Source organism: Haemaphysalis longicornis, unplaced genomic scaffold (assembly GCF_048455015.1).
Source record: "Haemaphysalis longicornis isolate Haplotype H1 unplaced genomic scaffold, Haemaphysalis longicornis Haplotype H1 scaffold_10, whole genome shotgun sequence".
Lineage (NCBI taxonomy): Eukaryota > Metazoa > Arthropoda > Arachnida > Ixodida > Ixodidae > Haemaphysalis > Haemaphysalis longicornis.
Genome location: NW_027526204.1, coordinates 140339964 through 140357451, shown reverse-complemented (window position 1 = coordinate 140357451; position 17488 = coordinate 140339964). Strand labels below are relative to the sequence as shown.

Here is a 17488-nt window from a genome sequence, read left to right as displayed (position 1 = left end):
CCAGATTTCTTCTAGAGAACCATCCAAAATAGCAAACTTTGAAAAGTGGTTGGGCTTCACCACATGGCACGGGCACCACGCAGGCTAGCATTTTCTTTGATATCTGACAAATTGTTTAGAGCAAATCAAATTTTTTTTCTAGGACGGGTTTTTGAAATGTCTACCTACAAAATGGATATTCTACATTTTTTCTGCTACTGGTGGTTTCTTAAACACAACTTTCTTTTTTTATTTTTTTGCGACGCCTGCACAAAAATGTTGAATATTTTTTTTTTGCAATTGTTATTTGTGAAAATAATATTAAAACGTGTCGTTGGAAAGGGCGTTGAATCATCTGCATTTTATGTCACTGCAATATGTGCCTAACCAATGTGCTTAGCGCAGAAAAATGTTTTCTTGACCCCTAAATATCGGTCGGTTTCCTGTGGTAATGAAAGAATTAAGGACGAGAAGGATGAGAGAGCAATGTTACTACAGCTTTTCCCGCTCAATTTAATGCAATCGCCGTCTAGTTTCCATCTAATTTAATCCAGGTGCCAGCCAATTTTAATCCAAGTGCCATCTAATTTAATCCAGGTGCCAGAAAATTTAATCAAAGTGCTAACCAATTTAATCCGCACGCCAACCTAATCCAGTGGTCAGAAGGCAGTTCAGGGGTGTTTTGTGTGAAATAAGGCGCAGCTTTGCGGACTTTGTTGCGGCCGGTGAGGTGAAAATGTAATGTTTCTTGATCCATTATGTGCAAAATGTCTTATGCGCACAGCTTAATGGACATATACTAACACGCGCAGACCAAGAGAGCGGTCTTTTTTGATCCGCTGGTGCCGTGTGCTCAGAGCTGATCGTCTGCGAGAGCGCTGGCGATAACTCACATCAGAAGCATCATCTACTCCTCGCGTAACAATGCCTTCAGAAGTTCCTTTGATCAAAACATTATTCAAATGCCCTTTGCATTCTGATTTTCAATTAATGAATGCCTCTGCCGTGTTTTCGAAACTTATTTCGAAATTATAATACCGTCTGCTTGCGTCAGAAGGAATCGTCTGGTCGCGTAACCAAGCGCTGGCAAATCTGCTGGCGTAACAATACGCGAGAAGACAACACTTCTGAGGATCTCGCAGACGATCAGCACATGGCACCAACAATCAAACAAGACCGCTTTCCTGGTCTGCGCGTGTTAGTAAATGTTCATTAGGCTGTGCGCTTAAGATATTTTGCACGTACTGGAGCAAGAAAATCGACGTTTTCACCACACCACGTGCAACAAGGTGCGCAAAGCTGCGCCTAATTTTGCACAAAACACTCGTGAGCAACCTTCTGACAGCTGGATTGCTGGCACCTTTGCTGGCACCTGGATTAAATTAGATGGCACTTGGATTAAATTTGCTGGCACCTGCATTAAATTAGATGGCACTTGGATTAAATTGGCTGGCACCTGGATCAAATTGTATGGCGACTGGATTATATTGAGCGAGGAAACCTGCAGTCACAAAAATGAAATGATGTTTGCTACAGCATCAACTGAAGATCAAAGGCACCTGTTCTTGCAACCGGTGCCAAATTAAGACCTTCAAAGCTTCTCTTCCTTTTGCAAGATCCACTGCATCATAGGAAGAATGAGCCCAGCTGGCGCTCTTTGAGTTCCCTGCAGCAGCAGCTTGTGCAACAGAAACCGCAGCTGCATGGAGAAGCCCCAAGGGAGAGCAAAAAGGAAAGGTATGCTCAAATATGGAAAATGCAAGGCAGATTTTATTATGCGATATTTTTGAATATCCTAAATAAATTTAAAAAAAAAGCTTCAAAGTGACAAAGGTGCACCGCAAATCAGTGAGTGGCAAACCTCATTAGCGCTGCATCAATTTACAAATATCCACACAGCTGCGATTACTTTGTGTTTTGTTAGTCCCTCACAATACCACAAGCCATTAGCAGCCCGAGTCTCCCCTCCCTCATTAAGCGAGCGAACATGTGGCGCTCACGACGCTCCGAGTTGCCACCTCAACATTGATGCAAGGGTGAAACACCCTGCTATTCCATCGAAGCTTTTCACACCAGTCCAGCCCAAGATAGCACAGCGAGGTCAGCGAGTTCACCGGGAAATGCACACCACCTTTGATCACACTTCCGACGAGGTAACACACGGCACCACTTTCAGAGTGATGGTGCGGGAGCTTCAGCAGCTGGAAACTCGCTGTTCTAAACAGCTCTTAGGCAAAGCACCACTTGGGGATTCAACCCCCATCATTGGACGTCTCACAACCAGTGTGGACACTTCTCCGACACACGTCACAACGTCACCGAGGGAGGCCCTGACAGCCAACCCTCCTCTGGTCGTGGTGGTGGGGCAAGGAGAACGTTCCCTCCTCCAAGCCTCAGTCGACGAGGAACAGTCTCCTGGAGAGGTCGTCCAGCAGCCAGTCCATGCCGTCCAGCAGGCCGTTGACGCCCGAGATGGCGCTACAGCCCACCAGCTTCCAGTGCAGGCTGCTGATCTCCGACAGCTCTAGCACCTGTGAACAGAAGCAGCAGTGGTCTTGAATGCTCCCCTTGAAGCAGTGGGCAACAAATACCGGCTACAAGGTGTGCAACGGCTGCAGGGGGCTGTCTTAAAGGGACAGACAACCGATTTTTGTCGAGTATATATTCTCTATCCCAAATGAAAGGGCATCACTTAATGCACTTTGACGAGGAGCGGTTTTGCTGATGACGCCCTAAAACTTTTTAAATCGAAATTTTTAGATCTACGAGCCGTATGTGTCCCTCCAAAAAATAATGCTGGCAATCATGACATAGAGTAGCTTGGCAACATACTTTTGTCTGCATGCGAAATGAAAAAAGACATTTAAAACTTGTCCCCCGCTAAAAAAGTTTTAATCGCAGGATTTCCTCATCCTTTATGTCTTTTTAATGCAACGGTCTATTTTGCACGAATGCGCCATCTGCTGGGATAGACGACAGGTAGAATCTGGCTTCACGTTGTGGAGGTGGGAAGTTTGATTCTCCCCGGGCGCGACGTTTTTTTTTTTTTTTAAGCTGCTGTTGGCGTATTTGGAAACTGAAATCAAAAATTTTGCCAGAACAAACGCCCCTGACTAAGGCAGAATTGTAAAAGCTCTTTCACTGGGTCTGTTTACTGAACGCTGCCGTTGATTCTGGGCATGGTGGCTCAGTTAGCCACACTGAGAGCAACCCAGCGATGGCGGGCGGCGTGTCTTTAAAATTTTCAGAATAATGTTTAGAAATACATACCTTGTTTAAATACTTGTGTTAAAAGGTTTTCAATACGTAAATAAACGTTTCAGCAGTTGCAGTAGCTGCCAGGTTTGCAGGTCACGCGACAGGGACACATATTGTAGTGTCAAGTTTCGACACTACAAACCGCCACCCTTCCGATTTCAGGAAGTTTGCTGCCAAATTAAAATTATTTCCGCCAATTTGTTTAGAAATTGCTTGTGGTTACTGGGCTATATAAAACACTCGCTTTCATATGAGCTAGAGAACATAAACGCGACAAAAATCGGTTGTCTGTCCCTTTAAAGGGGCCCTGCAGCACTTACCATTGACTACTCGGAATGTATTTTGGGTAGAAGTCTATTGTCCCAGCAATCTCCTCCCGCAAGAATTATGAAAACCCGTTCACAATCACCGAAACTACGCGCGATGTGAAATCGCACATGATTGTTCCCTCTCAACTCGATCGCCGACAACGTGACGAAAGCTGCACGCTCTCTCCTGGAGAGGGGGGCGGCTCGCGGCCTTCGATATATTACAGGCCGGGGAGTTTTCTCGTTTTCTCCGCAACTTCGAGGGGTCTATTTCCGGTCTGGTGCCACAAAAAAGCAGGCATGGCTGCCTGCTCGCAAGTGCGCGCTCAGGCTCAGGCGCGCTGGTAGGGTGTTTTTGAAGCAATAAACGTTTGTTATCGTGTGGTCTCGTTAAAAGGGGAGTATAGAGTTCATCACTCAAACTCCACGCACACTCAAAACACAAACGCCAAAACTGTGTGTACAGGTTCAGGCATAGAAGAGCTTGGTACACAGCGCCGACGACGGCGGATCGTCACAGGAAATGCGAAAAATAAGCCGCGAAGTTGACCAGCGACAGCCAATAGGACAGCCATGGCATCAATGACATCGTTTAGGCCATGCCCGGGGTGCATAATGAGGAGAATTGAAGAGAAAGCAGTCGGTTTTTCCGCGTCTTTCACAGCGACTTGCGCGCTCACCGCTTCACATACACGTGTAATATTTGGCTCAGGTATTCCTGGCAGTGTAATCTAAACGTCGCGCAGGTTTACTTGCACTGCTCAAAGAGTGTTGCAGGTTTCCTTTAAGGGGGCATTGGTGGTCTAGTTTGCCACTGTAGAGTAGTTTTGAGCACAAATCCTTTAGGAAAAGCAAGACAGTACAAAATGACAGATCATAGAGACCCTTTAGAGAGAACTTGGCAGTCTCATTTCAAGTTGAACTGCACCGTGCAACCCCTCTAAGCGAGCATTCACACTTAACAATAGTCTACAGACTCAGACTGCCAGGAACAAGGAGCACTAGACAAAAAGACAGTGTGAGAGAAATGGCCCTTTCAAAAGCACGCACCTCTCTAATTACAAAACGGGCGTGAAGTGGTGGGCTAAGCTTAAAACCTGTCCTGCACATTCCAGAGGTTAGCCTGGTGGAAGTTCAAAGTGTGTGTGAGTGTTGGTCTTTTAGATGTGACTGCATCTCATTCACTCGCCTTGTCCCTCCATACGGCGTCATTGTCCGTCCACACCCCTCCCCCATTCTCCTCACCGCGCGAGCTGTGCTCTCCGCCGCTCACCCCCTCTCCTCTGTGATAGCGAACACTCTCTCGCGAGTGGCATTGGATTGGATTGGATTGGATTAAAGTGGATTGTGTTGGATTGTGTTGCGTCATAGCCACGCCACGTTGCGTCATAGCCGCGGCAGAGGGTTCACAGCCCGTTTCACGCGATGGGAGAGTCAACCTAACAACGGAACCCCCTATGCGTCGCATCTACACAGGGGTTCCCGCGAGGGGAGGTGGGAGTAATTTTGTCTGAAAAGTTTACTCGACAGCAAAATAAAACGAGTGACCTTCAGAAACCTTGCGACAACCTTAACAAGCCTGAATGTGCACGCTGAGCTATTGAAGATAATGCGCTAAAATTATCACAGCCTTAGCAGTAGTATCTGTTCCAAATATTGGCAAGGGCCTGTGAGCTGACCGAGCTGCGAGTGTTCTTTTTATTCACAAAGTACGCCCAGCCTGGACATAACGCAGGCGAGCCCTAATTTTGAGCTGTTCATTCAATTGTGTGCTCTGTTTATAAATTGTGCAACTTATGACTGATTTGGTTGAAGACGTCGCTAATAGCTTAGATACAAATTTGGTACCACAATAAGTGTCACAGCTCCTTTCAGCTTGCTTCTTTTCATGTTTTGGCTCAGTTCGTCAGATGCCATCTACAGCAAAAGCTCTGAGTGGCTTATTGTAGGCAGCACTATTTCTAGGTGGGCATCTGATGCCGTGTGTCCATCAGTGTATGTGTTGCTGCTATCGGGGCACATGCATGGCTCGACCAGATCTGAACAAAAAAAATTGCTTCTGCCACTTCAGAAGTAATGGGCATCCGGCTGAAGCCCACTGCTTCTAAGGCAGAATTATAATCCTGTGGCCGTAAGTGTTCGACGATTGTCAGCTATAACTGCAGCAGGTTTTGTACTGCTTTGATGTCAAGGGGGCGTTCATTCTGTTCGTAAATTTCAGTGCCGGTAACACTAGGAACACTCATACTAGCCCTTCCATACCCCTGCTCGCATATCCGCACGGGGGATAAGCCAAAAACAGTACAACTTCACTTGTATGCCTTGAGGGTCATGTATTATGGTTACAATATGCTAACGCACGTTCTCCCAACCTATTTCAACATGCCATTGTATGAAAACGTTACCCCGCATGTCATTCACTGCACTTCGCAATATATTTGTAGCATAAAGTAAATATATTTTTTTGTACAATATTGTCAACTTTTCATGAGGAAAATACCTTGTATTTAGTGTTATGGTTCTACGAAAAAATGCTTCTGATGTGTACAGTTTGGTTGTAAACAAATGTTTCGATTGTGTATGTATTTTTAATCATGCTGTTTTTGTTTTCTCAAAAGAATGAGAACTGTTTTCCTGAAATTGCAGTTGTTGCTGCCAATGCTGACCTATAGGGGTGGCAAGTCTCGTCAGGCAGCAGTTAATAACTGCTTTTTTTCCTGTCATCCAGTTTTTTTTTTTCGTCTGCCAAAAAAAAGAAAAAAACTGGAATAGCGCTATCAACTGATTGATTGATTGATTGATTGATTGATTGATTGATTGATTGATTGATTGATTGATTGATTGATTGACTGACTGACTGATTGATCCTGGCCAATATGCACCCATACATGCACCTACATAGTGCATGCACAGGATTTTTCCCCAGTTTTTCAAGTGACGTATCACGTGAAATACGAAGCATACCAGCAGCCCAAGGCCCCGCCTATTTCACCCCACTGTTCGAGAGAAGCGAGGGAGTGCATGTGACTGTTCCTCCACCTGCCTCCTCCTCACCTGTCCAATCTCCTGGGGAGGCAGGGCTCCTGGAAGGTCCTGCTTGTTGGCCAGCACCAGCAGGCTGCTCCCCAGCAGCTTCTGCACACACATGCATAGACATTCTCGGTAAGGCCAACTCCACAGCACAATCCACGCTTCCCCCAACTTAATCCGCTTTTATTTGTTCACCTGCTTGCTTGTTTACAGATGGTGCAGTGCTGAGACGATAGTGTGAACAAGGACACACAAACAAGGAAAACGAAACAGTACAGTAACCGATCAACTTTGCTGCACGGTAGCTTGCCTTTATTATTATAGTAATACACACGTACAGACAAGGGGGTCACTTTAAATACTTTTGTAAAGTTCTCCAAGGCATTCTCCACAATTTATACACGTGACCGAGCCTTTGGACATAAAATTCAGAGGCAGAATTGGGAAGTCACTGTTAATGCCACTTTTGTAAAGCTGAACAGGGTACACAATTTCCAGCTGGTTTCCACACACTGACCGGTACGGGCGTACACATGGTGGCAGGTTGGAATCACTCCCTTGCTTCCACATCAACTAGAGCCTGATTGAGACTGGAACCACACACGAGTTCAGCATGCCTATGCTACCCAGAAATGTACAAGAGAAGGATACCACACAGGACAAAGCACTTCCCCCCTCCCTGTTCCATTGATCCCTTGCGCTGTATAGGCGTATCAAGCCTACTGTGTTTTCCTATCTATCTGTCTGTCTGTGGTTGACAAAGCACAGCTACATTGGCGGTTTTGGATATGCACACTGTCACTGCCCAATACAGTTCAGACAGGCCATAGCAAACTTTCTGCAGTTTGTAATGCCCAGGTAGCTTCTGCAAACAGCTCATGGAGAGATGTCCACATGTAACTAACCAGTAGCCTTTCCCAGTTCGGTTAGAGCTAATGGAATAAGAGGCTGCTGAATGTCAAGGCTTCCCATCTTGACACTAGACGATGGCTTTTTAATCACCATGTGTCTTGCCTTTCCCCCACCTTGACAGCAAAGCAAGCATGAATGTGGTGAGTGCTAGCACTCCTGGGCCAATTATAACAAAATTCCCACACACCATCCTCTTCTTTTTCCGCTACAGGGGTGCCTCTCCCCTCGTTACCGACATCAGAAATGCTGCCACGATAGCTGGCAATCAAACATGCACCAGTGCACGCATCAGGAGAACACTTCGATGAATGCACCACTGCACAAAGTGGCCTGCAACCAATCAAGCATACAGAATGCGATGAAAGTGACAACGTGCATTGCAATTCGATGAGCGAGCAGTCAGTCTATATGATTTCCAGAAAATAGTACAGATTGAAGACTTGTGGTGGAATGTCAATGCACATGGAGCACTTGTGAGTGGGCAGTCAATAGACAGTTTCCGTGTAGCCCAGACATTACTATAGCCAGATACACCAGAGGGGGAGTGACAGTTAGGACACTCCCTCCTCCCCCCCCCGCATCTCTCACCTCCTCACAGAGCAGCGTCCTAAGCTCGTGGTAGCAGTCAGTGAGGCGCCGTCGGTCCGCGCTGTCCACCACCCAGATGAGGCCGTCGGTGCTCTCAAAGTAGTTTCGCCAGTATGCACGCAGGGATTTCTGGCCCCCCACGTCCCACATGTTCAGCCGGAACCTGCACAACCAAGGACCACTTGAGGCTCCCAAGACAACAGGGAACACCCAAGATTTTGTCTGCTCGGCCATAGAAACACATCCAACCCACTACCCTGACTTCACGACAATTAAAAAGCACAGGACACACAACATACCTTGGGCATCGCCGAGTGATGGACATCACAGTATCCCCACTCCCTCTTTCTCTGATATTTGAAAACTGATGACAGCAACAAGAAGCATAGACCTCAGCCCTACCCTCACCCTGAACTTGCACATGACTTCATGCACCTCAAGGCAGGCATTTTTGCTATACTGCGAACTAGAAGGGGATCATAAATGACATGGCCACAAAGGCTGCTTTATGTCGTCTCCCCTTCCCAACTGCGGGAACGAATTGCGGCTGTAAGCACCCACTACAGAACTGGACAAAAAAAACTCAACTAAATTATGAAATGTGGCCACTTCAAGAAATTCGCCCTGGCGCTCCTTTTAACGAAGTCCTCCCTTCCACAACTACTGTGAACAATACACGATTCCTGCAAACACTGCGTGCATTTGGAGCAATTGCAAGAGGCCCAAAACGTGCAAACCATTTTTGAAAACGCCATGCGTGCAGTGTAGAAGAAGGAGGGACTCCTTTTATAAAAGTAAAAGCCCTTTTGGAGAGGGGAATTGGTGAAATGGAAGTGAGACTCTGTAGTGGCTTGACGTCAAGAAACTGGGTTTGGGCTCGCATTGCCATCACTTTTTTCTTCCCTAATTCTAACTAAGCCAGGGGTTATTCAGTTGAGGGTGCTTTGTTACAGAACATGGGCCAGACGGGTGGGCTGGGTTGGCGTGTGGAGGAGACTCGCATCTTGAGAATGCTTGCGCAATGCTGTTCTTGATGGACAATTTTTGCGATGAGCAATTATGAGGGACCTGTGCAGAGAGACTACAAAGACACATAAAGGAAAGAAAACAGCCCATGAGATCGAAAAAAAAAAAAATATCCTTTTCAAGCCTGTTTCACAGTTGGAAAGAACACAGCCTGGTTGCGAAATTCTTTTCTGTATTGGTGTGTCTGCTTTCGCACATAAAACAGTGTTTGCTACACTCGCATCACCTACTCCATCACATCACAGATGTAAGAAATCTGGCACGTTCTGTACGCAGATCAGTTGATAAATACAAAATAAACAATCCGGTCCGGCTGCCAAACTCCTACAAAACAAGTGAGAGCTTTCTTGTTTGCTTTTGTTCAAAATGAAGAATTGTAAAACACAATCGTAGCAAAAAGATAAACCCATGATTCATATAATGTACACAATTACACTGACATGAGATTCAGAAACACAAGGCTTTGTAAATCTGAGATTTTGTTTGCGGAGAGGTGGGTTAATTTGTGCACTCACACCGGTATGCATGCCACGGCCACGTAGCTGCACACATTCTATACCATCCATCAAAACCCATTCAAGAACAGGAAAGAAAAAAAATAAAGAAATAGGTTCCTGTACCAAATCGCCCATTTCCTGTTTTCGGAGTCACCTACTTTTCAACCTTGCAAGCTAGTGCTATTAGCGTTCAAAGGTTGAAGTCAGTGCATTGAAGAGGGTTTGTAATAAAAGGTGCCCAGCGCACAGAAACCATTAGGGATGTAGCATCTATATCCAAATGCTGCATTTTCGTGGGGCGGCATGAATGGACCTGTTAGAAAAAAGAGGCACAAGACATGACCACTGCTCATCCTTTTTGTAGCTGTTTCTTTTTTTTCTTTTTAGGCAGAGCTGTTAAAGCATGAGCTTGGTCCATTTTGCATTCAGCTAAAGAAATACCAAGAAAAAGTGCATCTCGTGGGGAGTGCCCAGCATCGTCAAACTCGCCCTTCGGGAGCACTCTGCCCGGCGTTCGTGGCGTGATCTCTCTCGCGTGCTCTTCTCCCCGCCAGTTCACGCGCGTTCGCGCCTGAAGTGGGGAGCACAGACGCAGAGTTTGCAAAGCCAGTCGCCGCCAGTTCTAGCACGTGCTAATGCGATCCACTTTGGGAGAGATGTGAAAGGCTGTGAACAAAGCGATCCCGGCCTGCCAGCCATGGAGACCTTTCAGCGCGAGGTTCAGAAATTCATGTGACGTGCAACAGCCAAGTCTCTGACAAAGGGAAAAGGCCGCCAGCTCTGCTGTTCCTCCAGCCTTGCACCACTACAGAAAGCTGCGCCAATTTTTTGTGTACTACCTTTTCCAACATGCTTTCCTCCCTGTATGCTCAACATGCAATGTGAGCTGCCATGATGAGCGATGGCACTCTCAATTTCAAAGTGCTGCATGTTTAGTCAGTTTTTTGTAAAGATCTCAAAAAGCAAGGTCTGGCACAGAGTAGTTGAAATGTAGCAGGAGTTTCCTGTTGTCGAGCTGTGTGCACAAATCACATTACTGGATTAGAGCGAAGTCGGATAGCCCCTCACATTGGAAAAAAAAAGGGGAAAACAAAAAACAACACACCGTTTGGCTGCACTTACCACAAAATATAGTGAGAAATTACATTTCCTGCGCCAAGTTGCGCATTGCTAGGCCACTCCCTGACCATTCGCTGATTGAACGCTTTGCAGTACCTGTGTCCTTATTATCAAAGAGACCATGAAGACAAAATTTGAGCTTCCTAGATTAAAAGAACTGCTTTGTCCTTGCAATCATGATGCCAGTAAACAAGGTTAAATTTTGTCTTCACAGCGCTGTCGTTTTACTGCACATATAATTAATACATAATACATATACTGCACACACAAGCAGGCTTCACTGCACCACACAATGTGGGAAGCCAGCTTACAAAAACCCCCAATGCATTGCTGGGAACCCATTTCTTCCACGGGCATACAACTTCCCTTGTATGAAAATATGAAGCCTCTAGGACCTTTCATTAATCTAGCAAGGCCTGTTCCGGTTTCCACAACAATGCACACTATCACCTAGATGAGCCTAGATGAGAAGAGGCTTCACACAGACAAAGTCAAAACCCTGGTTGGCAGACCAAAGGCTGTTTCAAACACCCATTGCATGCCTTCAACAGTACTAGCTGCACCACTCGAGATGGAAGCAATGATCTGCCACTTCCAGTTCTGGCCCCAAAGGTTGGTGATCCTAAGCGGCCGCTTACCCCCGATGCTCGAGGGTCTTGATGTCGAAGCCCAGGGTGGGAGAGACCCCGGAAGTGTCCTCCCCGTTCAGTCGCTTGAGCAGTGTTGTCTTGCCTGCATTGTCCAGACCCCTGCAGTGCTCGGGTTAAGGGAACGTACGCTTCACCCCTGACAAACCCTGCCTGTCTTTAAACTGCCCTTACCAACACCCACACAGTGCTGGTACAGCTTGGCGTACCTCTCAACTTGACCACAAGAGATTTTTCTCCAACGAACAACAAAATGCGGGCATTGTGAGTGGACCGCAACATTTTGGTTGAACAAAATTTTCTGAGAACTTCCAGCTGTCTTTTATAAACTACAGAAAGCTGGTGGAGTGGTCAACTTGCTGCTGCTGAGTTGTTTCTTATACAGTGGACAGAAAATTCTCTTCCGTGACGACAGCAAGTGAGCCGTTCTTTCTGCTTCTGTGAATAAGTAACACCTTCACTCCTTTTACAAGCTTCATCAACTTCACAGAATTGAGTGTAACACTTATTAAGCATTAGTACATAATGAGTGTATGATGAGCTAGCTCGGAAGCTTGACTGGTGTTCTTCCGCTAATGTAATGGAGAAGTTTCAAGTTGTGGGAAACTGCACGGGTGAGATAAAAGAGCGACAACGGGGCAAATCATTGCGCCAACCAAACCAAATTTCCACTTTGTTGAAAGATTTTTATCTTTTGTTCAAAGTGCAATGTTTGGAATTCATTTCAGCCACTTGAGGTTCCTTAACCTGGATGATACGTTACATGCGGTGACACTCTTCGAGAAAGCCCGCAGCTTGGTCTAAAATGAAAAGCTTCAAACAGAGCAACTGTGTCACCACAGCGGGTGTTATGGTAATGCACCCTGCCACCCACTATGCAACTGCTCGGCAGGACATGGACCAAGTTAACTGCAGGCACAACAAAACCCGAGTCAAGATCTAGCATACCACGGGTGTATGGCACGCAGGAGGCAGCGATGCCAAAGTTATCAGGTTCTTGCCTAATCCCCAAGATCTAGGGTTGCCACCTCCCCCCCCCCCCAGAAAAAGAAGACATAAAGGGGCCCTTCTGGGAAGGGGGTGGTATACAGAAAGTAGAATTTGTGTTGAAAAAAAGATGCTATGTTGTACTGTCAAGCAATGTAATCTATTGTACCGTTTTCAAAGAAATTAACATAACGTTTGTACTGAAAGTGACTGAGATTTTGGTTATTGCTGTGAAAGTGCTGCACTAAAAAGTAACCGCACATACTTCGTCCACTAAAAGCTCTTCTTTGCATCTGAATCCACCAAACGAACGTTAAGTATGCAATGCATATGACATCATGTATTTAATATTCACATTACATACACGCGCAATACTATGCGCTACATTAACAATGCAAAACAACAAAGGAATTTTCACTGACGTATTTTCACAGCTTGCCGAGACATAATTATCGTCGTAGCTAGCGCTTTGTCCGTGTTCATCCTTTCAGTCCGTCATCCTTTTTTGCGCTATACATCCCTTTAGGTATGATCGACCAACTGGCCCAACAACGTACCTAATAAGTAGTTTCTAAATTGATGCTGATAAAACGGCCAAAAAAAAAAATTAATCACGGCACGATGGCCAAAAAAAAAAATAATAATAAGAACGGCCAATGAATGCCCGTTAACGGACCAGCAACTGGCTTGCTACCTGAAAAACCAGTCAGCCGGTCAGGGCTTTTTCATGGTCGGCCGTTGGCATCTAACAAATTATCCATGCCGTGGGGTGGTAGGGGCGGGGGGGCTGGAGCAGCATCTCAGAGAGGCAAGTGCCCCACATCTTTTTTTCTTGGGCCCCATTCATTAGTGCACTCATTTGTCCCCATGGGTCTTTGACGATTTCCCAAACTTTAGCATATGTTCCATATTTGTCTACCCGCTTTGGTTGAGTGAAGTTCTTCTGAGCGGACTTGATGAGTTTCCTAAAAGCCTCATGTTTCCCTGCCCCTCATTCCTGGTTCGATCCTGGCTTTCAGCCCCATGTTGTGGAAGTAAGTGAAGCAGGACCACGTGCACATGAGCAGCCGTTAAATCGAGGTGAGAAGTGAACAGTGGCGTACGCAAGGCAGGGCCGAAGGGGCTGCTGTTCTCTGCTAAATTTTTGGTTAAGGAGGGGGGCAGGGAGGAGGGGGCAAAAAAGAGGGCAATCACTTATTCTACCTATTATCCAATAAGGACTACTGATAACTATTTTTCTGTCGCAAGTGACGCACCCCTAAAATTTATGTGATTTTGACGTCTCCTCATAACCCAACGAACAGCCATTTTTTAATGCCCCTGGAAAAAAAAAATGTAAGTCCCCATGCATTCCCATTTTTTGTTTTGAAATTATTTCTGATTTGCTTATGGGTTTACTTTTAATGCCTTTACATGTCCCCTCACCCCCAACCCCGCATCTTATCCTTAGGGGGGGGTCCCCCACCTCTCTGAATCAAAATACTGCGTATTTTACTGGAATTGAACATCTCCCAATGATGACAATCGTGAGGAATGCCCCTCGTCCCCCTCCTCATCATTTGTAACAAGCCTTCGGCTCTGGGGAGCCTGGTTTAGTTGGTTTGGCATAGCCAGGGAGAATAAATACTATACGCGTTAATTATTGTGCGCAACCGTGCCACAAGCCTCTGGCATCTCAAGCACGAACAGTGGCAGGGTCTCAAAGGTGCCTGCTCTGATGTACTCTGCCTACAGGAGAAACAGCTCTAAACACCACACTATTTACTTAACAATGTTTGTTCCTTGACAAAACGATGCATAATTGTGCTCACTACCTATGGCCCTCATTACCTAAATTAAAGAGACGGTGTTCTCAACCTGACCACTCTACACTCTATCTTTAAAGATGAAAAGCCCGCTTGTTGCGTCATAGTGGCCTGTATGAACAGAGCATACCCGCTTTTTCAGAAAAAGGCTGTGGCTCTATTTAAAGCTTGCATAAAACGGCGCTTGCAAAGGAGCGTTGTAGGCAATGTTGAATATGCTTGCATTTCACAAGTTGTGCTAGAAGTCGTCAGCCTTATTGTGCACATGCCTGCATGCTTCGAAAGATTTGAGAACACAACTTCTCCAGCCTTGCTTGAGAATATCATGTCAAGCCAACCTGCCCCTCACATGGCCACAACTGAAGGGTTCGTTGCAGTTTCTTGCGCAGTGTTTGGGAGTTGAGCAAGCTAGCCGGTGATACCGACCTGCCAATTACGACACGATCCTAGCTAAAAGGTTGAGCGACCCCACGAAGCACGGCCACGAATCAGGCCGGACTTTCCAACCCCCAAACCGACACAGTCATGAGAGGCAAACAGCCACACTAGAGCCTTTTGTAACTTGCTACTCTTTCAAGATGTTCAAGGACCCCTGCAATGTAGACCCGCAACTGCCGGTGTTTCTACAGGACCTTTAACCGCTTGAATCGACTCCTGCAAAAATATAGCCGCAAAATTCCATTGGGAAAACCACACCTTATTTTAAACAGGAACGTCACAACCACCGACAGCCTGGTTTCACGTCGTGTGTCAGGGCATCACCTCCTGTATTTTTTAGAGGAGGCGATGGTCAGGGCAAACGGCAACATTGCGGCACCAATCTAGACTTGGACAGTCGAACTCGCAGCCACGATACACTCGCTTTCCTCATTAACTTTGATGCATCTTCTACCCGAGGGGACTGGCCCGGAAGGCTCGCGGACTGCCGAAGATTTATAAACAACGGCAGCTAATCGTGAGACGACAAGTTGACGTCCCACAAAACGGAGACGTGGGCGGTACCACATGAAGGATACAGGATGAGAATGCGGACCTCCTTCTCCTTGCGCTTCATCTTTTTCAGGATGGTGCGGAGTCCCATAGCTGACGAGGATGCAAATCAGGTTCGCCGAACAATTACGCTTCCGCCTAAAATTCACAGGCACACTTCACAACCCACACACGAAAAAGCGGCGGGTAGCCACACGGTGCTGGTCCACACCGTAGGTGAAGTTCTGCAGTTGCACGGCTACTATCTACGCTATTCAATATAACGGCTCCAGGTGGAATTAAACTATTGACACTGGTTGATTGCTTTGAACACGATAGTTTGCAAATGTCCCGCTCCAGAACTTGTGTGAAAAAGACGTCTCAGAGTCTCAGACAAGCACAAACTTTGCGGGGAAGCACACAAAACCAAAAGACCAAAACGTCAACTGGCCGACGTTGTTGATGATAATAAAAATAAATGTTGTAAAAAAAAGCAAAAAAATTGCATTGTGTCAAAATCACACTGCTTGGGTGTACAATAAATTGGTTTATTTTTATCAATTGAGATGGCGAAGTGAATATGCAGCGTTGTCATATAAGGCAGCTACGAATTGCCATCATCATCATTATCGACTTATGGAGAGCGCGGCAAAGGCAAAGTGTAGACCATGGTGTGACCGCTTTTCGTCGCGCTATTTTATCAAATACCCGACCTTCTCATGTATTGTGGTAATGTCTTTTGTCTTAACAGCCTCTGTGTGTTAGGTCAATAGCTGTGACTACTCTGAAGTCGCTGAATAAAGCGTGTGCTACAATGAAGCGGAGGGCTCCATGCCAAGCACCTGCAGAGGTTAGCCCGTGTTCTGGGGGAAATTTCTTCTTCAAACTGGGAAATGCGCCCCACCAGCGGAGTCACGCTGAATTCACCTAACGTTCTCAATCTCTCGAACTCTCTATTTTTTTATTAATCCGTTAATGTTGCCGGGCCTTCTTCCTGTCAGTGAACGACTGAAAACGCGCCGGTATACACGTTTATGTGGTCTAGTCCATTGCTTGCTTATACCATACCATCTTTGATTATCGTTGTTGCTGTGATGTGCCAGGAATCCTCAAAGTCACAGGATCAATTTGAGCCGTTAGCTTGAGCGTGGAAATCGAGATAGGTGCGTGTATTGAACTTGGCAAGTGTTGGTAGCGCTAATGGACAATCTGCATGAAATAATGATTGATTATTGATTGATAATAATGATTGATCAATAATGATTGATGCTAGAGTACACTGCACATTGCAGCAGCCCCGCCGCACCTGAATTTGTGGTGTCTAGGTTCAATCCCCCAAAGTGACAAGTGCATTTTTCATATCTGCAAGGAAGGTGACCACGCATGCTTGCATGTATGAAGTTGGTTTGAAGACGGCAAAGAAATTTCATTTTGGAAAGTATTTTCAAGTGACTTCTCACACACAACTCTGCAGAATAATAGTTAATTGAGTAGTTTCTGCAAGTACAATAAACGGATTAGTGCAACAGCACTGTGCGTTGGTGCACCTTACTTTGGCTTTTTATCTTACCCGAGTACAACTTTCCTTGCATCTTCAAAAATGAAGTATTATTTGGGATTTGCGATTGTGTGTTTACTTGTACACGGTGTTGAGAGATTCTTTTTTTACTTTCAATTTGCCACAGGGCATTATAAAAAAATTAACTCGCCATTCCGGCCCTGTGAAAGTGGATGACCGGCAAAGTTTTTCAGCACAGAGTAGCGGTGACTATTAAGTGGTTCCCGGCGCACGCCGGCCCGTTGAGCACGGGCGAGAACCGCAACGAGGAGGCGGACTGGGCGGCGCGCGCGTTCACCGGCCGCGGCGCGAGCCCGAGCCCCCAACTTGCGGCGGAGGAAGACGACGAGGTGGTGCCACTCACCACCTACAAGGACACCCTGGAGTGGTACCGGACTAACCGCCGGACGCTACCCCCACCCCACCCTAAGCTGACGCGACGCGAAGCAGTGGTGTTTAGGCAGCTGCAAACACGTGCTCTGATGACTCCAGTGATAGCTAAACACATATGCCCGGAGGTGTACCCCAGTGATGTGTGTGTGATGTGCAAGAAGGACAGGGCCACGGCGGCCCACATCCTGTGGGACTGCAGAAGACACCCGAGCGAGGCCAGTGCAGCAGAGACGTTCCCGCCGTACCTTGTCAGTGCGGCGGCGTGCAAATACTACGTCATACAACACATGGCTGTCCAGCAAGTGTCAGACGCCCTCGAGCTTCAACGCCCGAAAGTGTCACCCCCACCCATGAGTAGGTGTCACATGAGTAGGTGACGGAAGCCGAGTGGCCGGCTGACACGACCTGAGGC

The 17488-nt window shown here is 46.5% G+C and overlaps 1 protein-coding gene across 1 annotated transcript; it reads right to left on the bottom strand.

Annotated features, from left to right (window-relative positions):
- Positions 1–1767: 1767 nt before the first annotated feature.
- Positions 1768–15557, bottom strand: Arl2 (ADP ribosylation factor-like 2). Its single transcript, XM_077691015.1, has 5 exons — positions 15173–15557; positions 11356–11466; positions 8076–8238; positions 6600–6680; positions 1768–2510 (listed from the first exon to the last, which is right to left on the bottom strand). Exons 1-5 carry the CDS (start codon positions 15235–15237, stop codon positions 2373–2375), a joined length of 558 nt encoding a protein of 185 aa, XP_077547141.1. The 5' UTR covers positions 15238–15557; the 3' UTR covers positions 1768–2372.
- Positions 15558–17488: the final 1931 nt, after the last annotated feature.